The 24545-nt window shown below is 48.5% G+C and overlaps 2 protein-coding genes across 5 annotated transcripts in view; both read right to left on the bottom strand.

The window, feature by feature from the left end:
• Nucleotides 1–1733: 1733 nt before the first annotated feature.
• Nucleotides 1734–13823, bottom strand: MRPL28 (mitochondrial ribosomal protein L28). 2 transcript variants are annotated; one of them, XM_073362698.1, is made up of 6 exons: nt 13719–13823; nt 13027–13327; nt 8585–8737; nt 7824–7958; nt 7022–7108; nt 1734–2235 (listed from the first exon to the last, which is right to left on the bottom strand). In XM_073362698.1, the coding sequence occupies exons 2-6, from the start codon at nt 13312–13314 to the stop codon at nt 2140–2142; spliced, it is 759 nt and encodes a 252-aa protein (XP_073218799.1). In that variant the 5' UTR covers nt 13315–13327; nt 13719–13823; the 3' UTR covers nt 1734–2139. The 2 variants fall into 2 exon arrangements, with proteins under 2 accessions (XP_073218799.1, XP_073218800.1); XM_073362699.1 differs by lacking the exon at nt 13719–13823 and adding an exon at nt 13463–13654.
• A 3096-nt stretch (nt 13824–16919) lies between these two features.
• The window catches only part of PGAP6 (post-GPI attachment to proteins 6), a 45167-nt gene continuing 37541 nt past the window's right edge, over nt 16920–24545 (bottom strand). For 2 of the 3 annotated variants that reach the window (XM_073362697.1, XM_073362695.1), the window contains exons 10-13: nt 23812–23990; nt 22299–22445; nt 20588–20704; nt 16920–19887 (exon numbers count right to left, since the gene is read on the bottom strand). In XM_073362697.1, the coding sequence (XP_073218798.1) occupies nt 19591–19887; nt 20588–20704; nt 22299–22445; nt 23812–23990 (740 nt within the window). In that variant the 3' untranslated portion in view covers nt 16920–19590. The other variant, XM_073362696.1, reaches the window with a different exon arrangement.

Raw genomic sequence — 24545 nt, 5'->3', positions numbered from 1 at the left:
CCACTGCACTAAATCAACCCCTGCTGCATCAATCGCAGCAGGGTAGATCCCTAGTAAGTGTAGACATGGCCTTAACCTCAGTTCCTGTTTGATGAGTCTGACATATGGGGAGGGGAGTGTCCCTGGCCCTGATCAGACTAGAGTCTCATTTCCTTCTCTGTTAGGTGTTTCTTAAGTTCCCAACCGTCAGGAGTTCTGGGAGCTGCAGATGCTGCCCTTGGCTGAAATGTTCGTCACTCACAGAAAAAGAGCTAGGGCACGAAACAGTTCTTGAACCTCGGAACCCTAGGCATAATCCCAGGCTTCCCTGGTGGGGAATAAATTCTCCAAGGTGCATGTAGGGTGGAAAAAGGAGACCAACTATCTAACTACACTTTACTAGAAAAAATACTAAAACTATTTAGAATATATTTACAGAAACAACACCGTAGAAATGAGTTGAGAACACCAAAGATTTCTACTTGGACCATTCAGAAGGAACTGGAGAGGTGTTGGCCCACACCAGCTTTTATGCCCTCAGTTCGGTGCATGAAGAATGCTATGGCACATGTGTACCAATGGATACTGCTTGAAAAAAAAATTTCAGACTCCAGCAGCTGGAGCACATGTGCACCAGTGTGTGGAATACACACAGGGAACCTCATTTGAAGAAGAAAACTCTATTTAGGAACAGTTAATGCAGGGACAAAAGTCATCTTAAAGGCATGGAAGTAAGAGAAAAGACTTGGGCATTCCTTTCTATCTTCATATGGGCTATAAATGCTGTTGAGAACACTCTTCAGCACTCCGTAAGGCTTTCACTTCCATCTCCAACAAAAACACTACATACCTCAGCTTCATCAAACCCACTAGGGTAAAACATTAACAGTGCTCCCATATCCTTTTAGATCAATTACATCAACAGATCAGCAAATCTGGCTGCTCCATACTCCATGCAATGAGGACAGGAGCAGTGGAAGCACCCTAAAAGTGAGTGGCCCACAAGTACCCAAACCATTAGTTCCCCCAGAGTCCCTGCCCTGCCCCTTCTCCCTGCCCTTGTACCACCCTTCCCTGAGCCTCCACATGGCCCCTTCTCCCTGAGGCCCCACTCTTGCGCGGTCTCTTCCTCCCCCCTGCAAAAGACCCTGCCTCCCCCAGGTCACTCCTCTCCGCCCCCTCCCCTCCCTTGCTTGCCCTCATAGCCAGTAAAAAGTGGGGGGGCCATTGCCCCTCCTCCCCATTCCGGCACTGGGGACAAGGCTCTGCCTGAACCCTGCTGAGGTCACTGTTATGGTTTTATGTTGGAGTGTAGAGAAGAGTGAGAATCCAATGAAATAATGGCAAAGCGGGTGATTTTTAAACTTTGTTCTTTCTGTATTGAGTTTTCATCAAACCACCACGAATGCTTCAAACAGCTCTTACACTTTATTCTAGGGTTTGGTTTTAGCCATTTCAATTAGATTTTTACAAAATAAAGATTTAAATCTCGTATCAAACTGAACCCTAATGCAACCGGAATTACGGTGTAGCAGTGACACACAGACAGATACAGTCCACCCAGGCTGAGAACACTGCTCCATCTGCTGGCAGACAGGTGCGTGTGTCACTGTTTTGGAGCCCAGAATCTCAGATGTTAAATAGTCGGCTCTTCTATATAAACTGGGGCAAGCGACCTGAACTCCTAAATTGCTTCATCCCTAAAGCTTTCATTCTGTGCTACACAGACCAAATAAAGGCAGTGAGGATTAGGGTTATCAGATACAAAGGTATTTATTGATGCCCTGAAGAAGTACATTTCATTGTACATCAGGAATCCAGTTCAAAGCATCTGAATCAGCTCCCAGTTCAAGACCCAAAGGGAATTATTTGCAGAGGCAGATGGCGTCACTTTGGTCAGTATAACAGGCACATGACAGGAAGCTATGGGGTAAGTCCTTCCACTGACCAAAAGGGACCATTTTCTTTCTAAATTCGGGCTTCACTTTGTGCCACTATTGCTAGAGAGTAATAGCAGCCATGATCACTCTGGATCAAACTCCTCAGCAGCATACCTTTCTCTGTCGCATGAATGACTCAGGAGGCAGAAGGAGGGCTACTGAAATCAACAGTCCTAGAAGGCCACGCACTCCACAATCTGTGACAGGAAGCTGTTCCTAGCTAGGATTTCTTCACTTCTGCTGATTCAGAAAGCGACTGCTCCGTGAGCTGCTGGACCAGCTCTTCCACGTATACTTTAAAAAGAGGAGTAGGGTCCTGAGAGAGAAAACGGGTTAAGGAGAAATTGAACCTGAGCAGCAACAGGAAGAGGGAAGGGGTAAAGTGTACAACAGCCATTGTACTAGTTAAACCATGAACAATCATTAATGGGTGTTTTAGTCCTTACCTTTTACACACACTGCCTCTCGCTACCTGTACTACAGCACCAAGACTCATCTCCATTCACTAACCTGCAGTTCACCCTTGGGATGTTTTCCCAAGCCCTTCCCCTCTCTCCCATGGAAGGATACGGCTTCATTCCTGAATGGTTTAGGAGGAAAAGGCAGCATGGTGACTGTAACACTGTGTTGAATCTGGGGGACACTTAAGGATATTCTGAATATCAATATTGTAAAATTGTAATGAGTTGCACCAGATATGCCATATAAGGTATCTGCAAAAATGTTATATTTTGCCAAATATGATAATCTTGGTTATATGTGTGTGTCACCTTTGTATTATGGGTTATAGATATGTATGTCTGTATTTCAAAACTTGTGCTATGCTTCTGGGTGACCCCCCCCAGACAGTTTGGGCGTCTGTTCTGCCTAGCCTGCTTGATGGCCCATTAAGGACCATCAGCTAGACAACTGACCCATTGAGAGAAGGCAGATACACCTTATGACTCAGCAAGGCATGTAGGGGCATGCCTATGGACAGAACTCTGAGGCCTCCAAGCCATATGCTGGGCAGCTTTTTGTTTGAAAAAAAGGAAGCACAGACTGCATGGGAAGAGACTATAAAAAGCAGCTTCATCTTCTCCCTTTTGTCTACAATCCTGCTTCATACCGCTGGAGGGACTTCGCTACAAACTGAAGCTCTGAACAAAGGACTGAATGACCCACCCAGCTGTGGATGTGTTCCAGAGGAACTTTCAAGCCAGTAAACTCACCAATACTGCTAAGGACCTGAAATACGGACTTTAAAGTCTTTGTATGTATGTGACTGTTTTACCATTTAACATCTCTTGTTGTTCTTTCCTTTTTCTTTATAATAAACCTTTAGTTTTAGACACTAAATGATTGGCTTGCAGCGTGATATTTTGGGTAAGTTCCAAACCTATACTGACCTGGTGACATGGCTGACCGTTTGGGGTCAGAAGAACATTTTTGTATTTGTGAGCAGAGTTTAAAATAACTTTTCACTGTACTGGACCTAGGTGCTGATTGGGAGCCAAGAAAACTGGCATGCATAAAGGAAGCGGTGTGATTTCTTTTTTTGCTTCTTGATAACCAGCGTGGGGGATCAGCAGCACAGTTTGTGACTGGTTGATGAGCTTAACTTCAATGTTAACCACCTGTTTTGGGAGTATCTGCTCTCCCTTTTGCAGCCTGCCCTGCCCTTGGCATTTCCAGTGAGGACTGCCCCAGGCACCCCCAGATCACAGTGACCAATGGAAGTAAGTGTAAAGTAATGTACCCTGGGAAAAAATCACCCAGTCTTTTCTCTCTCACACACAACTCTGAACCTGCGCAATGCTCTGCCATAAGCACATATGGTAGAAAGTGATGCACAACATCTCATGGTGTTCTACTGAGCAGTTTGCTGTTGCCTCTGAATAGAACTTTGGTCACTATCACCTCGCTGAAAGTGAAATGGCCCTAAGAAGGGCAAGGAAAATAGGTAGAGGTCTGGGCAGGACTGAGACCAGACAGCAACCTGGGAAGAGGCTGCACAAGTGGGGTCTGGGCTGTGGTACTTAGAATCCCGAAGGGGGGATGGTGAAAACTGACCAGTCTGTCCATTCAGCTGTACATGTCAAGCAATTTCAGCCAGGTCAGTGCTGCAGGACAGCAGATGGTCATATACTGGAGGGGCTGGATCATTTTACCAGCTGAGCAAAGCAGGGCCCTGCTCTCATCTTGATGGCATGTGACTGTGTCTGGAAGTAAAGTTGTAACGTCAGAATACCACATCTGATCAATTCCAAAATTTCAGGGAACATTCTACCCATGTATGGGCAGAACCCTATTGATTTTGGGGAAAATCAGAAAGGGGAAATGGGGTGCACAGAGCCCCTCACATCTGCTTAGCACACCTAGCAGCTTTAACAAGCTCTGTAATTGTAGAGATTTTAAGACCAGCTGATGGCAGCCATTAATTTCCAGCAGAACACCCCGACCATCTCACCTCCGCCAAAGTCCCAAAGGAGTTTAACAGATTGGGAGATAAGGCACTCAGAGTGTCAAACAGGAGAAAAGAAATAGCAGCAGGGGGCCAGAGGAAGAGCGAAGGAGACTAAGAAGGAAAAAGGTACTTTGGAGTTGTAGGGGTGCGTGGTGAGGGAAAGCAGAGACCTGGAGCAGTGGTGCCCTGTTGTGCTCCCCCCTCCCCCCAACCAGTAATGGAATCTGTCCGTGCCCCCCCCCCCCCCGAATTACTGCACAGTTGGCTCAGCAGAGGAGCTTGGGCTGAAGGCGGAGCTGGGGGCAGAACTGGGGATGGGGGAGGAGCTGGGGGTACAGGCACAGCTGGCCTGGGGGCAGAGGGAATGAGGGCAGAGCTATGGCTGGGGGCATTTGTCTTTGTTGAATTTCATTACATCATCTACAGCCCAGTTCTCCAATTTATCAAGATCCCCCTGAATTTTAGTTCTATCCTCCAAAATGTTGGCATCCTCCTTTCCCCCTCAGCTGTGTCTCATCTGTTTAGGATGTCTCAAAAAGAAAGTATGTTCACAGAAGAGCACAAGTACTGACCCATGCAGGTAAGGCTAGAGACCAATGATTCCACATGAGGATTCCTAAGCGTGGCAAGGTACCTTCTCAGTCTCACCAGCCTCAGCTGTTTTTAGCCTTGGTGTCATAACCATAGGGGTAGCCTAAACTCCTCCTTACCTGTAAGGGGTTAAGAAGCTCAAGTAACCTGGTTGACACCTGACCAACGGAACCAATGGGAACAAAAGATACTTTCAAATCTGGGGCGGGGGAGAGGTTTTGTTTTGGGTTCTTTGTTTTCTGTGGCTGTTCGCTTTTGAGACTAAGAGGGACCGGACATCAATCCATGTTCTCCAAATCTTCCTGAACAAGTCTCTCATATTTCAAACTTGTAAGTAATAGCCAGGCAAGGTGTATTAGTTTACCTTTGTTTTTTCAACTTGTGAATTTTCCCTTTGCTAGAGGGAGGTTTATCCCTGTTTTGTTGTAACTTTGAAACTAAGGCTAGAGGGGGTTCCTCTGTGCTCTTTGAATTTTCTGCTACTCTGTAAGGTTAACTACCAGCCTGAGTTTACAGAGGTGATCCTTTTACCTTTTTCTCTTTAAATAAAATCCTTCTTTTTAAGGACCTGACTGATTTTTCCATTGTTCCAAGATCCAGGGGTTTGGGTCTTTGATCATTTTGTAACCAATTGGTTAGGATATTATTCTCAAGCCTCCCCAGGAAAGGGGGTGTATAGGCTTGGGGGAATATTTTGGGAGAATGGGACTCCAAGTGGTCCTTTCCCTGACTGTTTGTTAAATCACTTGGTGGTGGCAGCGATGCCATGGCAAGAAGGAAATCTGTGCCTTGGGGACGTTTTAACCTAAGCTGGTAAGAATAAGCTTAGGGGGCTTTTCATGAGGGTCCCCACATCTGTACCCCAGAGTTCAGAGTGGGGAAGGAACCCTGACACTTGGTGAGACGAGCTTGGGTAAAACAATCCTTCTAGGATGCTGGGGCAATCCATTCCTTCTCTCAGCCAGTCTTTTGGGCTTGTTTTTCTTCCCTTATGGGAGGGAATGCAGCCTTCCCTCTTGGTGAGGCTAGCTGTCTTGCTGCTCCTAGCCTACAGGCAGCTTGACTCCTTCTCTCTATCTTCCCACCTCTTCTCCCAACAGGGAAGGGTTTAAAAAGGTCTCAGGTAGCCCTTAGTTGGAATCAGCTGATCCTAATTGACCTCAGGTAACTCCCTCTCAGCTGATCCTAATTGATTCTCTGGTAACCCCTTCTCAGCTGAACCTGATTGACCAGTAGTTACCCCTCCTCAGCTGATAGGGAGGAGGGCCTTTTAACCTTCTGGGACTGTTTTCTACTCCCAGCCATCTGTCCTGAGTTTATCACATAAGCCTTTTGATAACTGCCCTTGGCCTCCACTGTCTACCCTTCCATGCTCTGTCCCTTCTTCCTCTCTGCTACTACAGGATACCCCCATTCCTGGAATTGGTGGCCTGGAATCCCATCCTCCATGAAGTTCAGGAATGACTAGCCACACCATGTTGTGGGTTTCTGTGACCGCTGAGGTTGCAAACAGGTGAGAGGAGGGGAGTACTGGGGATGAGTATGGGGCACAGACTCTGCAGGCTGCTGAGATGCATTGTGGCTGCCTGTGGGATCCCCCAGCCCCTACCTCATAGTACTAAGAAGCTCCAGATGAGTATTTCTGAAAAGCAAGTGAAACTGAGGAGTTGACAGGGCTGCAGGGGGAGAGATGGAGCCTACAGTCATATCTACATATCCTAAGCAGCATGGATGTGACCGAGAAGGGGCACAGAGGAATGATTCCTTCTGAAAAGAAAGAAGCCAGCAGACCCAAAGCATTTCCATTACAGGGTATGGGGTGTGTGTGTTGTAAATGACCCTTAAACACCCCCAAAGAAATCATTCCAACATTAAACATCCCCTGTTTAAAACATGTCCACATTAGCTGTGCTGATTAACGTGGCGCTTCAGAGGTGCCCAACTCAGAGCACAGGATCAATGAGAGCACTGTATGGGCTCTTTGTAAAGCAACTGGATACACAGCCAGTGGGTGCTGCCCAAGTGAGAGTCAGGACACTGTGTTCCCATATAACTCAGAACTCACCTTTTTCTCTAGAAGTCGCTGCTTTTCCACAGCTTCTTCCAAACTCAGCCCAACCCACTCAGCCTCCTCTTCTGGGATCACAAATTCCTGTGTGACAAGAGGAAAAGGTTAATGGTACAATCTTTACTGGGGAAGCTAGTGACTAGCTCCAGTAGGACTGTGGGACTGTCTCAGGCAACTGGAAGGAGCTAATTGGAACAGAATCATGGTAAAAAGAATTGAGCATTTTGCATTTCTGGTGACCAACAAAGAAGTTTATCCCCTGAAGCTTAGTGCTTTTCCATTTAGCAAACATAGGTATGTTTCTTATTGGACACAAGCTATCAGGCTTTATCTTAGGTCAGCATAGTGAACGTCAGAATAGCTGTGGGAACTGGGTATTACGTTAACACTGGCTCTGTGCTGACTTACTTCAGCAGGTGCATCTCCAATGCATGAGCTGCATTAAATGTTACCAGTATCCCCCACACATATATATAGGGCTTCACTGCAGCAGCAGCTCAGATGGCCCCTCTGTGTGGTGATGTTAGATGCCCAGTGATCATTTCAAGGTCTTTCTGGCTAACACCGAAAACGTGAGCCTTTCCCCTTCTGACCAGTCAAAGGTGCACTCAGCAAACAGCCCATGTAAAATGACAACTGGCTAAACAATAGAATTAGAAAAAAAAAACTGACTCTACCCTCCTGAGAATAGAATCTTGAAGTATTCATCACCCCACTGCCTAGGAAACATGACCAGTTAGGAGGGGGACACAAGCTTCATTGTACAGATCTGATGATAAACAACAGATGAATTACCCACCTGATACTTGTTATAGATAGCCTCTCTCTTTGCTGGATCATTTGGATGCAGGCTAGGGTCCTTCCGAGCGAGCCGTAGCAGCATTGTTCGTTTCAAATCCATCCCTAGCTTGGAACACAGATCAACCTTTGGAGTCTGAAGGAATAAAGTTTGATGATTGATTGATGTTGATGGATGGATTCAAAAGACTGTAAATTACTTTTCTGCAACATCAGTGAAACAGTCAGTCCTCCTTCCCCCACCTACTGGTGGCTACTCCTCAGTACTGCCCACTATTTTACAGGCAGCTTTGTAGTAACAGCCAGAAAAGAAATTTAAACTAGGCACTAAGAAAATGCTTCAAACAGCTGCACAACTGTGGAATAATCTGCCCATGGAGGTTGCTGAAGCTCTCACTAGAAAGACTTGAGGACAGACCTAAAGCTGTTTCCACCTAAGGCTGGAAATAACCTCTTGCATCTACACTGAACTCAACTCACTCTGAAGTGTGGTCAGAGTGAGGCCCCTGAGTCAGAGAAGTCTAGAATACAGTCACAGTCGCCCTAACATTTAATGCCAAAATCAAGACGGAGCATTGCAGGCTGGGACCTTTAGGGCTGCACTGCCATATTAAGGTTAGGGTGCTTGCAACCAGCTCCACTTACATGATTTGGGTGCAGCACTGTGGTGACTGCCAAGTTGCTGATGTGGATCTCACTGGGAAAAGTTCAAGGGCCTACCCTCCCACATAACTCAGCAAAGCAGAAACACATGTGCCTTGCCTTGAGGATGTAGAAATCCAATCCATAGGCTGCGTCGATCAGGTCCAGGGTTCTCATGGTGACTGTAATGGTCAGTTTCTTGTCAAGGATCTCACTATACAACTCTCGCTCAAAAAGCTGCGGCTTCCAAGTCTTCTTCAGTCTGTTTGAGAGCTAATAGGGACAAACAAGATTCCCAAAGAATAAATCATCCCTCTGTTAATGGCCACATTACTCAGAAGAGACTATACAATGGCACCCACAAACATTGGCTATGTTTGGACATGGCAGTACAGAGCCTATGTTTTGTCACAGAGTCCCTAAGGCAGGAATGGACAAACAGGGCTCAACCACAGATATAACATGTGGAGACCTCAGAACCCAGCATTCAATCTGGGCAGCCAGGCTACACTGCATGCTGGAAAGTACTTCTCACAGCCACTGCAATCTACTCCATTTTATGCAAACTAAGCTCCTGGCAAGCTGCCGTGATCCACAACTGAGTTAAGCTGGGGTGCCCCCCTACCCAATGACTTCCACCTGCTCCCCCACATCACCTTCTCCTTGCCAGTTAGCGTTTGTCAGGTTTCATTCGCACTCAGGTTTGCCCTGATCCAAGGCTGGAGACATTACAATGCCGTTCCAAGACCCAAGAACCCACCATCCTAGGGACACATCAAGGGATTACTAGGAATGAAACGAACTCTTACAAAAAGCACAAATGTGGCTTGTTTGGCATCCCAACACCTCCAAAGACTAGCCCTGAGCCAGGAAGCCTAATCACACCATAGGAAAGTAGACACACTGTTGCTGTCTGTGGAAGCCTTGGTTTCACACACCTAGGTTAGACAAACACAGTGCTAATTATTGTCAGCTCTGCTGTGCAACAGATTTATTCCTGTCTCAAGAACTTGCTCTAGATTCTCAAAAGGTATTTAGGTACTCAACTACCACCAGATTTCAATGGGAGATGGGCACCTGATATCCTGGAGGATCTGGCCCTCAGAGCCTTTCAGGAACTACAGAATAAAGTCCTGCTGGGTGCAGAAATTAAATCTAGGTACGATTTGCTGAAAAGGGAATGAAGGGTTTACTGGAGAAGTCTGTGGGTATTGGGTCTCAGTAATTCCAGAGCAAGTCTGCTCAGCTGATAAGTAAAATGATATTTGTTCTACCTGCCAGCCCTGCACACTAACCCTGGGATCTGATAGTTAAGCTGGGCTCTTTCTGCTTTGCACATCACCAACACTAAAACCTAACACTGGAATTCAGTCGACAATTCTGAATATGCTGCAAAACAGGTGGGCAGCAAACACCACCAATTTGGTCGACATAGTATACTTTCTCTACACACACATATGCCCCGGTACATCATTTGAAAGCTTATTATGTCTACTTTAAGATGAGGTCTGATGTGAAGCTGTGAATTGATGCCATTACCATAGAAACAGTGATAATGTCACCATCAGCATATTAAAATGACCACTTTGAAATATTTGCATTTGTTTCTGTTAGTTGCATTAATTCAAGACATAAAATTGGATTTTTGTTGTTGCTGTAATGCTTTGAAGTTACAACCTAGAGCAGTGATTCTCAACCTGTGGTGCATGCGCCCCTGGGGGTCCGCAGATTATGTCTAAGACTTCCAAAGGGGTCCTCACCTCCATCTGAAATTTTTTTAGGGGTCCACAAATGAAAAAAGGTTAAGAACCACTGATCTAAAGGGTTAAAAAGTCTAACAGATTTGTACAGGTATCATTGAAATGTAATAGCACTGCTGACATTTCTAGTCAACATCATTACTGTTGGGAGCAAAGGCATATGTAGGCCTGATAGAAGCCTGCCGTGGATTTTAAGAGTCTATTCTCATGTTTGGCAGGATAAGCAGAACTGTGTATGTATAAGAAATTGCAGAGCAATCATTCATCTCTCTCAAATCTCTCCATTTGTTCTTCCTCAACATCTGCTATTTGCAGCAGAGACTTTTGTACATCTGATGTGACATGCAGTTCAGCAGATATGTTGATAGTGCTCTTCTGGGTGCAATGGAAGATCAAATGTGTTTTGTCTTATTGTTGCTGACATGGTTGTTAAGAGTTGTAACATGCTCTTCTTCAGTGCAGGAGCAAGGACTTGTTTGTGGACTTTGTCTTCACTACTTCTTGTTAGGCCACTTCTTTCTCCCATGGCCTTTGGATATTCATAATATGAAGCTGTCATCTCTAACACTAATACTGAGCTGTGAATAAGTGTCACTGAATTAAAACAATAGTTTCTAGAATATTTCAGTGGGTAGTTGCATAGGCAAGTACAAATTAAAATCTAGCAGGCAGACTAGATGCTACATTGTATGTATAAAAGCTCACAAATGGAGAAGCATATTAGGAATTACCCACTACAAAGCACAAGCTATGGGTATCTAATCTACTGCTAGTGGTGTGCAATCTTCAGTGTGAGACTGATCAGATCAGCAAATTGCAATTGAAAATATAGAACATTATAATAATCATGTGATATACTTTGACAAATAAAACGTGATGTGAAAATATTTCATGTTAGTATATGTTTATATTAGCCATTTTTGCCACATGCTAAACAGCATCATTTCTGGGGAGGAAAATTGCCCATGCAAAAATCTTTTAATACGTTGTCATTTGCTAGCTTTGACCAATAAGCATGACATTAAGGTACTGAAATTAATTTAAACAGAAAAACCATGGTCAGTTATGTTGCACTGTTTCTGGAACTCTGAAAAAAGTTACACTCATTTTGGGTACCACTGTTTCACCTTACCTACACGCTTACAGCCCCACTTGACAGCGCCACATCATACCTCACCTTAAACACACACAAAATAAGTTTTCAAATACATAATGTGAGTGTGAGGGTGGATACATTAAACTTAAAAATAGCGCCCTTTTTGGAGAACTGCCACACATCTAAACAAGAGTAGGCACCAGTTCTCTTCCAGAGCTGTACTGACACTGCAGAACCAAGAGGAGTAGGAACTTGTTTGGGTCTGTGAAGTCAACAGATAAGACTAAATATGCACAGGTAGCAGGTTCTGTGAAGTAATAAAGTATCATTTTCACAGACCATAAACACATACAGTACTTTAAACATCACCCTTAATGAAACAACTTAGACTAGTACCTGGTCTCATATTATAAACTAGTGAAGGGTGCCAAGCTGAAAATAACATTTTTAGACTGCACAAGTTTAACTTTATTCCTGATTAAAGTTAAGAGGCTGGTGCTCAAGGTCTCTTATCTATGTTCAACACAGTCAAATGCCAGAGGAACAGGCCTGCAAGTTATAGGACAGTCTATGGGTTTGAAAATACGGTTTTACATAAAGCACATCTTGAATAAATACGTCAAAGGCAAGAACTCTCTATGTAAACAGGAGACAAGATCCATGGCCTTACAAAAGGAGAAATAAAGTGGCTTACATTCAGTTCTTTAGTTACCAAGGTCATTACTTAGGCAGTTAGAAATACACCTCCAAACTTCATGGCCAGAATTGACCTTGGCATGCCCCTCCCAAACTCTGCTTCCTATCATAAAATTATCTGCAGAACACCAGGTAAAAAGCAATGACTTTCAGGATGCATGGGCCCCTTTCTAAACCACTTGGGGCTAAGTTTATCACTCCTCACACTGTCTGACTTTAGCTATGACTTTGCTTCCTAGCACTCTTCTCCTCTTACTGTCTTGTAGCTTTTCAGCCTTGGCAACATTAAGGATGCAGCAACCCCTATTGCACATGTGGTTGGGTCTTGGTTACACAGCTCATTACAACACTGCATAAACAGGAATTATTTCTTAAGATTAACAAATGAAAGTATAGTAGATTACAGTTCACATGATGCTCTCATCAGAGCAGGTGGAAGAAAGAGGGACAATAAACCCCAACTTGGAAGCCTGGATACTATTGGTGAAGAAAAGAGAATAAGAGTTACAGTAACTGCCACCCAAAACCCCTGCTACTGAAGAGTGTGTGTGTGTGTGTGTGTTGGGGAAAGGTCCCGCACTCACCTGCGGCAGGAAGTGGAGCGCCCTGGCTGGGAGCTGGCGGAGTGGAGCAGGCTGAGGCCGGGCTGCTCCGCTTCCGCCGCTGCCGGTGAGTGCGGGGGGGAATCCCTTCCCCCAAGCCCCCTCCCCTGAGCGACACAGCTGGGGCCGGGACGAGGGAAGCAGAGCAGGCTGCTCCCAGCCCCCCACTAATCCCCCGGGCCACTCTGGGACTGCGGGGCCCCCAAAAGTGCCCCCCCCAGCTCCTGCCTCCCAGACCCTGCGGGGCAGATCCAACCCCTCGGCCCTGGCCCGGCAGCGTGTTGGAGCTTTCCCGCCTTGTAGGCGAACCCAAGTTATGCCGGGTCGCGTTACGTCGGCGTAGAGGGGTAGTTATTGTGTTTTCCCTTTCAGATGCGGCTCAGCCGCACTCCAGACTCACTCACTCACTTTGTCATTGCCAGCATACCGAAAGCCGGAAATCCAGCCTTCTCCTCCCCAGAGCCCTTGCTGAGACTCGGGGGGGTAGTAGACGGGGATAGGAACATCCTGCACGCGTTGCCGTTGGCCTGTTTCGGGATTTAATTTATATTTCACCCCAAGGGGCTTCCAGTGAACGGGGGTGGGCTGGGTGTTATCCTGCAGGGACTTGAGATAATGGGCGGGCAGCCGGGCGTAGATGCCCTGCTTCAGCTTCAGCGCGTCCCAGATCCGCGGCGGGTACTTGTGCAGCGGCATCAGGCAGCGGTCGCTGTGAGCAGACAACAGGGCGCATCAGTTCGGCCGCCGCAGAGCGCAGGCAGCCGCGAGAGCAGCCCCCCGCTGCGGCGAGCCGGCACCCTTGGGGGCCTGGCAGCCCAGGACCCGAGAGCCCGGCTGGGCTCACCTGGGCGGAAGAACGAGCCTCACGCCCAGCCACGGGGAAGACAACCCGGGACCAGCAGGGCCCAACCCAGCAGGGGCCGCCGCCGCCGCCGCCTTCGTGCCCGCAAGCTCCTGCGGGGCTCTGCCCCCTCCACCTTCACCGCGGCCACGAGCGAGAGCGCGTCGCTGCCCCTCCCGCCCCCGCCGAAGTCTACGGAAGGGTCCTCTCCTCGCTGCTGCGCTCCCCCGCAGCCCCACCCCATCTGCAGCCCACGTACCTCGGCACCCCCCCGGCTCGCGCGGACAGGCCGAACGCCCTCCTCTTGCCACCGGAAACAGAACCCGCGAGCCCGCGGCCCTGTCCGCGAGGCTCCTCCCCCCCCGCCCATTGGCCGCCGCTGGTGTCGTTCGCAAGCCCCGCCCCCCTCCTCTCGCGGCCGGGGAAGAGCCGAGGAGCGGACCAAAGCGCGTCTGCACCAGGGCGCAGCCCGCCCCCCGCCTGGCGGAGCTAGGGGCGGGGCCTGGGCGAGCCCAGCTCCAGCTGAGGGGTGCGGGCCTGAGGTCGGGGGGTCCAGGGGTCAGGCTCGGGCGCCACCTCCAAGATGCAGAAAATCCAGCCACTGACCCCCCCCCCCAGGGCCCGGGTGCCCACTGGCGCTCGTCGTTCGGGAAGTGCTCTAGGGCAGGCTTCTCAGACTGCGGGTCCCGGCCCAGTGCGGCCTCGCGGAAGGTCAGGGCCGTGGACCGCGGCGCCCCGCTCTGCACGCCGGGCCGGGCCATTAAAAATCCCGGCGGCGCGGCTGCCCGGCGAAGGCAGGCTGGTCCCTCCCTGTTGTGACCCTGGGCGCAGCCGGCAGCATGCCTGGCTCCTGGGCGGGCAGGCGCTCCACGCCCGCTGCCCCCGCCCTGAACACCGGCTGGGGGAGGCGGTGCCTGCGGGCGAGGGCTGCAGCCTAGGGGCTGGACCTGCTGCTGGCCGCTTCCCGGCTCTGCGGTGCCAGGGCAGGCAGGAAGCTTGTCTCTGCCCGCCGGCTGTGCTGCTGACTGGGAGCTGCCGGAGGTAAGGCCCTGCCCCAGCCCCACACTCCAACCCCCTGAGACCCCCCGCCAACCCATATCACACTATATCTGGTTGCTCCTAGTTGCCACAGGCTAGTCACTTACCCCAGATCAATTGGTACTCCAAATCTTACACCAAAGACAACACTGGCTACCAATTCTATAGTAATGTAACTACAGGTTTATTAGCTAAGAAAAGGAAATAAGAGTTGAGAGGTTAAAGCGGATAATAAAAGATATTAACAGGTGAGGTACAGTTTGTAGTTCCAAGTGGTGGCAGTGAGGGGATAAACTGCTAGTTTCTCAAAAGTCTTTTCAGGGTACTCAGATTGTCTCTGGGGATCTCTGCTTTCCATCTGGTACTTGTCCCTGTAAGAATCCAAACAGTCCAGAAATACAGGAGCTTTCTTCGAATCATATTTATAGTTTCTTCACCCAGAAAGAAAGCTGTTTTTACCCACATGGGGTTTTCCTTTGATGCCCAGGAGTGAGGAATGCACTTAGTCTTTTGACCTCTGACCATCATGCACAATGGCAGCTTGCTTTGAAATTAGCATTTCACAAGACTTCTTGATGGGTTATTTAGTTACAGGGGTATAGACACTAAACTTTTGCTATTACATTATAGCAGGACACAGACAAGTGAAAATAATGCAAGTTACATCCCATTAATTTTCATGAAGTTTGTACAAGACTGGTGTTTAAACACTTTGATCTCTGTTAACACAAATGAATTGGCCTGGGACCCTGATCTCACTTGGTCTGCCAGCATCACAAAAGGTTCTGCTTGCTTTATTTTCAAGCAGGGCTTTATCTTCATCGGCTCCTATTTTTCCCCCATCAGACACTATGGATTGTAGACAATTTACAAGCATGACTTCACTGGTATAATTATACCACTATAGCTATATGGGTAGAAATCCCTTTGTGAATGCTCTTATTCTGGAATAAGAGTGATTTTTTCTGGCTTGGTTGATGTTGCTTTGAAAGCAGTATATTTATATGCCCTTTGACAGCCTGTACAGGGTGAGTAGCAAGAGCTGTGCAGTCTGCTAACTGCAGTTTTCTGCATCTGTGGCTTTAGGCTTTCAGCGGCATCAGACCTTGTGATTCAGCTGCTAGTGCTGGTGGCCTGCGCAGGGTGAGATGGGGTGGGTAGCAGCCAGCCGTGTCCCACGCAATAGTAAATGTTTTGGGGAACATCACATTTCAACCACACTCTCCCACGGCCCTGCTGGCCCTCACTCTGCTCTGGAGTGAGTCCTTGCCTTGTGCACATGAGCAGAAATGGGCCTATGAAATGTGGGAGAGTACTATGGCTCACTCACAAGGCAAACACAGAACTCCTGTTCCAGTCAGGAGGAGCCATTCTCCACTGTGCTGTGAAGAGTCATTCTCACTGAGGTCTGTGCTGGAGTTGGGAATTCCCACACAAAGCTTTGCACTTGGCTTTGGAGGAGGCTGGAGGAAGTGCCTATTTCAGGAACGATCCCCTCCTTCTTGACTCTAGTACGTAGTGCATGGGAGGCTGCACCTGCTAAACTGAGGTGGATTATCCATTTGCTAGGCTATGTCTACACTTAACCACTACTGCTGTACCGCTGTAGCACTTCAGTGTAGACACTTACTACAGTGACAAGAGGGGTTTTCCCTTTTCTGTAATAAATCCACCTCCCAAAGAGGCGGTACTAGGTAGATGGAAGAATGCTAGTGTAGACCAGCCATTACTCACTTTCTGTTCCAGATATAAAGTGAGATGGAATGGCTAATCCATTGTCTGCAGCTATTGTCCTGGGCCGATGCCTTCTGACTTCATAGGCCCTTTGGATGTAGTCCCAAGAGTTTAGAGTCTTTGGGCTAGTCTACACCAGAAAATTGGACCCAGCTACAATAATATAAATAGAACATTTAGCAAGAGACAGAAGATGGGGGCATGAGGTCAGCACTGACCCTCACAAGCAATAGGGGAGGAACAATTCCACTGAATTATGCTGCTTTAGATGTTTGATCAGGGTTCCCCCACATGAGGAAGGGAGATCACGGTTCGGCTTTTCTGCCAGTAATCCTGGCAGGAAGTGATCATTTCCATGTCTTTGCCTGCCTGTTCAGCGCTCTTTGTGCAAGGAGGTTGGTGCTTCCAGGCCAGTTCCTACTGGATACTTATGCACACCACAAAAGCCACCAACATGGTCTCAGCAGAGAGGCCCTGGACTGAATGTGCCACAAAGCCTGAACTCTCTTCTCCCTCACACAGTGGGTTCCCTACAGCCAGGAAAGGGGACTCACTGGTGGGTAAGGGGGAACATGCACTGCTGCTGTCTATGCTAAGCTTGTTCTATGGAGAGATTACTTCAGCCTCCAGGACACCATCACCACACAATCATCCCCATGAAAGAAGAGACTGGCTGGGACTGCAGAACTTGGTTTTGCTTTTTATTTGATTTCTTGCCTTAGACATACAAATATAAAATCCCATTCCAGAAAGTGCCATTGCGGATTGGACGATCTCAAGTATAATTACATTTATTAAATTATAAAAACGAAAAGCTTTAAAATTCACTATATAAAATAAAATTAAACCACAAAAATTACAGCAAAAAAATCAAGTATTTAAATATTGGCATCTGCTCAAATTCTACCCGAGGTAATTGACAAAGTATTTATTTCTCCCAGTAAAACTATACAAGATAATTCTTTCCAATCATAGTGTTGAGGATGAATAGGAATAAAACTAGCAAAATAATTACAGGTATTTACCCCCCAGCCATCCCAAAGCTCAATGTGCTTCACAGCATTGAAAACGATATTAAAAAGGCATAAATTAGAGTATTATTGCTCCATCTAGTTAATCCGCAGCATCCTGGCTGCAAATGCAGCATTCTATGTATGAAAGAGTTGCAAACAATGTACTACAATCCTCTAAGGCCAGTGCTCAGCTTACAACTAAGTAGTAACAACTGAAGAGAAAGCGCTAAAAACTGGTGATTAAGTTATAGGAATCCCAGAGTGTTTGAAATCCTGCTCCAACAAGGTACAAAATTACTAACTAGAGCATTGCTACAGGAGGTGAAAGGAACAGTAAGACAGAGACCCAAGCCTATAGCAGAACAACAAAGGCCAGTGGATTTGGGACATTATGTCTCAATATAAAAATCCTGTCTTCATGTTGCTTGGAACAACTAAAAAGTCGGACTACCACAACACTTAGTGTTACCACTCAGCCTCTTCCATACAAATTCACATTACCTGTAGCATGGAGTGAAGAGATACAAGTGTTTCTAAACAACCTGCAATAGCCATAACCATTTTTTTCCTTCCATTAGTGGCTTTTTCGTCTAGGTACAATGAGTGTTATTCGCTCATCTGTATGTCTGTTTGAAAAAATTAATTTGTAAAGAAATATGGCAAACAATGTGAAGTTTTCATCTCTGCTTCTACTCCAGGAGCAAGATGCAGGTCAACTCAGCTTGCAGGTCTTCCCCAGATTTACCTGCACCAAATCTAGCCCAGCCCCCCTGAAGAGAGTTTGTTGGAACTTTGTTAGCTGGTGGCTGGATTAGTTGCTAGAGAAGGGTAAAGCTGGAGGCTGTAAGCAGCTGGCAAAATACTGGGCTATTTTTCAAAAGCCAAATAATCTTACCCAGAGAAAGTGCCCTTAATTAACAGCTCTTACTCTCTTCCCCTCTCCCAACCACAGGGTTTAAACAGAGCCTTCGCTGTCTTCCTCTGCAGCTGATCATTGTGAAGGAAGGATCCTTGATGTCAAATAGCAATCAGACTCCATATTGTATACAGGAAATATACAACCCTCTAGTCACACCAGATCTAAGTATAAAATAGTCAGCATCCCTGAGGGAAAAGCCAGAAGTTGCATACGTTGAACATCCACCAGGCCAGATGTTCAGGCACTGGCTTCCTTTTGCTTGCCACAAATTGCCATACAAATAGTTGCAGTTGCAATTTTGCCCCTGCAGTTTAGTTTGCTGAGGTGTCTGACCCCCTGGTTGGTACGTGCACTTTGACATCGGCATGATCTCAGCTGTGGATGCAAATAATTCAACCTCTGGAAAGGGAGGCCTAGTTAAGGCCAGGTTGAAAATTTGTCCCACCATGTTCAGCAAGACACAGCTTTCCAATACATGGGATGTCAGTCTCATTCTGGCCCCTCCTCCTAAGACAGACCCTCTATCCAGGACTCACCTACCTTCTCTCATCTACCTACTGCAATCACAAGAACTGCTATAGCCGCGAAGGGCATTTAAACAAACTCCAGCAGCTGCTGACCTGACACTTGATAGGAACAAGAGAGAAAGCAGTAGCCTGATCTGGGGTTTGGTTCTTGTTTCAGTGGCAGAATTTCCATGTCAGTCATTATTCCCCCAACACAAAGCAGGGTGTGATGGACTCGCACCCTTCAGCATATCGTGGAGATGGGCAAAGGGGCAGCTCTTTCTAGAACACGTGAGCACAGTGTGCCTCTATTTCCATAGTTTTGCTTTGGGATGGGCAGCCCACTGCACCCCTGCAGCTCCCCAGTAATGCCAAGATGAGACAGACATGCCTTGCTGAAAGAGGCCACCAGCTCCAGCTCATAAACAGTTGGGATAGTTGCCCTTACCATGGCAAAGCGAGGGGAGATCACAGGAACTCCTGGTGGAAACAAAGCCAGGCACCACCTTGAAGCCCTCTGCGAGGAGTTGGCATTGGGAGAGGCACTCTGGTGCCAGAGTCCTTGCTATGGTTGGTAACAGTGAGCCCCAGACCAGTTGCCATGGCAGGAAGGGAATGGAGCTCTCGTCTTTTTGGTGGCATGTGGATGCAGGCTATTCCTTCATTTATAAAAAACATTAGAAGCCTCTCCCTATCCCGTGGAAGGGTGCAGGGACTCCTTGTCACCATCTTCCCCGGAGGCAGAGGCCCAGCATCTGCACAGTCAAACCTGCTCCTGTCATTGTGCTGCCCTGGCTAGCGAACAAGTGCATTACTGATTTCTGAGCATGCAGAGGTGGCAGTTCTCACTGGTCTGGAGAAGAGGGGCCCAAGCAAGCCCTCCATCCCACTGGCCTGTGACCCTGCACCCGCCAGCCCGACTCAGGTCACCGTGTAGAGCTCCTCACGGTCATTTTTGCATATCTGATAGCGACAGATGAGCTTCTGTGACCAGGTCCAGGGCTTCTTATGCTTGTCACAAGGCGGGAGTAGGAAAGCCACGCTGCTGGCCACCAGAATGTGCCAGATGCTGTGCGTGTAGTAGTAGTTGTCATTGGTTTCCATGAATGCATACACCAAGATGGCGACGAAAGCCAAGGCGATCCCTGGAATGAGGTAGAAAACCCAGCGCTTCCATGAGGTGGGGTAGCAATGGCGGCGCTTCACTCCATGGTAAACCTAAAGGCACAATACCAGAGAAGGGTTATAGCAGCACAGACCCACCTCTTCTGTGGGGACCAGCAGACGCTCACATTGGTACCCAGGGATCCAGACAGGAGGGGAACAAACCGATAACTAAGAGGTCTGCACCTCCCAGCAAGAGAGGTCACTTGTACCATGTCAGTCCTGAGGAAGGAAGCTGAGAGAGTCTGCCCCAGCATGATGCAATGCCTGGACCTATTTTGTATTCAGGGCCCTAAATACCTTCAGTTAATAGAACAACCAAGTTACACATTTAAAAACACACAGAGTTAGGCAATGCCCAAGTCACGGTTATTGTACCTTTAAAGCCCCAGAGCACATATGTAGCCAGCAATCAAAGTTTGACCATGAGACATGCCGGCGAGTTAGAGCTGCCAAAGCAGCTGGGCCGGGCCAGGACTGGTAACCTGGGAATTCCTCAGTTAACTTATGGCAACAAGTTAAGGAAGAGACAGACGTTGAAAGCACCTAAGCTTTCCCCTTCACCAAGGTCAGTGCATGCCCAGGTCACCCTGATCCATGGACAGAGGAGAGGCTGCCTGAGGCCTGCTCATCAGGGCAGGGATCTCATCCCACTCACCCACTGCAGCAGCTCCTCCCTGCTCCCACCTTGTCAAAAACATGTTTCTCAAAGCAGTAACAAATGGAGCACAGCCCCAGCAAAGCAGTCACTTACCCATGCCATGATCATGACGATGAGAGCAAAAAGACAGGGGCCCATCATGTTCCAAATGCCTCTGCGGTCCAGCTGCAGGGACATGGCAATTAACAGGGTCCCCAGCACAAAGAGAACCTAAGGAAGATGAGAGGACAACACTGACATCAGGAACATACCTACCAGACTGCTTTACAAGGTGCTGCACAGCACTGCTGTCACTTGGCTCCTGTGGGTGCCAATGTCCTAACTCAAACGCAGGGTCCCTGGAAGGGAGAATCCTGCAGAGAGGTGCCGGAATCTGGATGGGATACAACAGCACAGCATAAAAAACGCCGCCTGGGCCGAGAGAAGTGCCACACCCGCCCCACCAATGTGGCTCTGGAACAGCCGGTTCAGTGCTGAGCACCCCGTGATGCTGAGAAACTGGAGGGGGTCAGAGAAAAGCAACAGAAAATCTCTTTGGGGCAGGGACGGTCTTGGTGTTGTGTGTTTACACAGCAGGGCGTGGCCCAGGCTGGACTCCACAGCGCTTCCCCAACACAAATAGTCAGGAAGCTGCAGAAGCCGAGTTCTGAGGAGAGATTACAAGAGCTAAATCCACAGAATTTGGCTCAGTGAGGGCAAATAAAGGAGATGCGTAATAGTCTACAGCTAACTGAAGGGGGATGCCACAAAGGGGCTAGGGGTCTTCGACTATTAGCAGTCAATATGCCCAATGGCTTGTGATGGGATGTTAGATGGGGTGGGATCTGAGTTACTACAGAGAATTCTTTCCTGGGTGTCTGGCTGGTGAGTCTTGCCCACATGCTCAGGGTTTAGCTGATCGCCATATTTGGGGTTGGGAAGGAATTTTCCTCCAGGGCAGCTTGGCAGAGGCCTGGGGGTTTTTCGCCTTCCTCTGCAGCGTGGGGCACGGGTCACTTGCTGGAGGAGTCTCTGCACTTTGAAGTCTTTAAACCACGATTTGAGGAGTTCAATAGCTCAGACATAGGTTAGGAGTTCGTTACAGGAGTGGGTGGGTGAGATTCTGTGGCCTGCGTTGTGCAGGAGGTCAGACTAGATGATCATAATGATCCCTTCTGACCTTAAAGTCTGTTATTCTATGATTCTACAAGGGCGCAGAGCAGCACACAACAGTGGGCATGGAGCCTGCAATGCTAGTCAGCTTTTGGCAAGCCATGTGCTGCTACGTCACCCCCGGCCTGATCCAAAGCCCAGTGATGTCAGTGGGAAACTACCCACTAACTACAGTGGCCTTTGACTTGCGCCCCAAGAGCACAGTGGCCTTTGATCACTTGGACCAGTTAGTTATGGAAATAGGGCTCTCTCAAAATCTCCTTGGAATTTAAATGCAAAAGGCCACGCCCCAACACTGATGCAGGCTGCATGGCCCAGCGCTCAGGAAGTCAGGAAATGCCAGTGTTGCAGTTCAACATGAAGCCTTAGTGCTTATCTGTATTAGAAATGTTGCACTGGCTTTTAAACTAAACTGATGTTGTGAAACCGATTCCCTTTTCTATAGGGCAGGCCTTTGAATCATATGGACGCACTACAGGAGAACCCTTCCTTGTGGAATAACAGGAATGGAGAGTCTACAGCTGTAGGAGATGGGTTGGACTGGCTGGTAGACTGTGGAATTAAGAGCAGAACAACAGCCCTTGTGCTGATCCTTGAGTGTTTCACATTGCAGGGTGACTGGTGCTTTGTGCAGTGAATGCCCGTTACTCACGTATTTTAAGATTTTCTTCACTCGGGCCATACACAGGATCGTCACCCAAATGGCAACTACGGAGCCCAGGAAGTCGCAGTACTGCAGAGTGTCGTAATCCATGATGCACATCACAGCGACTCCTGGCTGGTCACACGCATGGTAGAACTAGAGGCAGGGAACAAGAAGAGCCAAGTGCAGCAGAAGGCCGACAAGCTCCTTTTTGGGCGGAGTTGGTAGACAAATACAGAAGGCTCAGCCCTGGAGCTACGAGTACCTGCAGGGAAGGTCTCCTGGTGCCTTGTTGCAGGCATGGAGAGCATCTGCTTTTGAACTGTATTTGTTGGTGACAGGCCTGCCAAGTGCTGATGGGGAAGAAATGCTGGTTTCTCAACAGACTCGGCAGCCCATCTGCAAGTGCCTGGGACAGATCAGCCTCACATGACATCCCTGTTTAGGTCACCCAGAGATCTTGCCAAGAGTTCCCCAGCTGAGAGGGGAAAGGGAGCACCTGATATTTCTAGTGTAAAAGAGTTGCAAAGCAAACAGGTTTTGAAGGCAGTGGAGGTTTTGCTCTGCAGTTCACCCATAGGGCCCAAGAATCGGGATGGGGGGAGGGGAGGCTTGGCAATCTTGTTCTTTGGAGACTGCACTGTTTCAAGTCATAGTAGCAGCACCCCCATTCCCCTTCTGCAGACCTCCTTGCCACCCTGCTCAGTCCTGACTAATGCCTCCCCTTCACCTCCTTGCAGAGATTCAGTTGCCTCATTGGCTTGTTGGGTTCCCTGCACTCAGTGGGGGAGGAACTAGGAACAGCACTGGGTGTATTCTCCAGGGCTCTGTCCCAATCTGCTGTGTGGAGTAGGGGAGTGGAGGGGTTGTTCTGCTTTACTTTAGATATAAGCCCTCTCATGGGCTAAGTGGAAGGTCCAGGCTCCAGGCCACTATCCCAGCTAGCCAAGGCAGAGCGTGAGCTGTCACTGAGTGCAGTGTGGCTGCCCCCCAGGCCTGCATGGTCCATGTCTGCTTCAGCGCCCTACAGAGGGGTACACCCAGTCACAGAGAGAATTGATCTCACAGGGAGACAGGGTAATTAACACACAAGATGAGCACCCCACCCCCGCACAGCTCTCCCATGGTTCCCATTGATCAGGCTCCAACTGGGATGCTAACATGACATTGGAAGTGGGAAGGCTGATGATATTTTTCATGCTAAGTTTTGGACTGAGCTGCAGCCCTGTCAGGTTCACCAGCACAGGCAGAGGGTTCACATGGGGCCAGGCATGTGTATTTTAACAGGTCTGTTCTCCACTGGAGGTGCCCGGCTGATGTCAGTGAGCGTTCCCAAGAACGGTGCAGGCTATAGGAAGAGAGCACCCTCCTGCTAAGCCTCTCCGTCTCAGGTATAGAGAAGCAGGCTACAGGAGCCATCACTTTGAGGGTGGGGGTAGTGGAGTGACTATAGCCTCTGCAGAGGGCCCAACACCCCGCACCAACTTGCTGCTGGGTGGCAGAGCAAACAGACATGACTTACCGTGGAGAAGAACATGGTGTAGGTGTAAACAGAGGCCTCCACCAGGTAGTAGCGATACAGAGCAACTGCAATGGCTGGCAGGAACATGAGGTTACTGAGAGTGAGCAGAAGGGTGGCCAGATTCTGTGAGCCGACAGACTGGGCTTTAGTGTTATCAGTGCAGCTCCATCCGCCCCAACCTGGAACACAGCAGAGAGGTTACAATGGCACATCACCAGGGCTTCCATAACATGCCAACAGCTGCCCAAGGATTCCCTAGCAAAGGCACACACAACCCACCCCCACACGTGACAAATTCCATATCCCTCTCAAACTCCTCTCTCCATATTCTGTGGGTGACCGAATGCACTTGCTGCATTAGCCATCTGCCTATTCCCCTGCTCCTGCAACTCCAGGCTCTGTTGCAGCAGCTCAGCCTGGCAGGGAATGAGGTGGGCTGCACCTTCAGGAAGGATGCCTGAGCTGGGGTCACAGTGATTCCAACAGGCAATGTGCATTGGCTAGCAGTAACAAGAGACAAATGGACACTAGACCTCTTCCTGCTCCTGGTGCTTAGCCAAGGGTCCCAGCTAACATGGCTCCAACTGCCCATCTGAAACCTTCAGCCAGTGACACTCCTGCTCTCAGCACGCCCCCAGCACACAGTGATGCGCTAGCCCCGGGAGGGTGCAGTCTCCAATTTACCTGGCACTGGCCCAAACCCCAAAGCCTAGGGAACATCCCAACAGAGCCTA

The sequence above is a fragment of the Lepidochelys kempii genome, chromosome 10 (genome assembly GCF_965140265.1).
Source record: "Lepidochelys kempii isolate rLepKem1 chromosome 10, rLepKem1.hap2, whole genome shotgun sequence".
Taxonomy (NCBI): Eukaryota; Metazoa; Chordata; order Testudines; family Cheloniidae; genus Lepidochelys; species Lepidochelys kempii.
Note: the sequence above shows the minus strand (reverse complement) of the source record. Positions and strands in the feature narration are given on the sequence as shown.

Coding starts and splice junctions, on each gene's coding strand:
- MRPL28 (XM_073362698.1), bottom strand. CDS start 13,314: ATGCCGCTGCACAAGTACCCGCCGCGGATCTGGGACGCGCTGAAGCTG. Junction 7,959..8,584: donor TGGATTTCTACATCCTCAAG/GCAAGGCACATG, acceptor TTATTCCTTCAG/ACTCCAAAGGTTGATCTGTG. Junction 2,236..7,021: donor AGCGACTTCTAGAGAAAAAG/GTGAGTTCTGAG, acceptor TTTCTCTCTCAG/GACCCTACTCCTCTTTTTAA.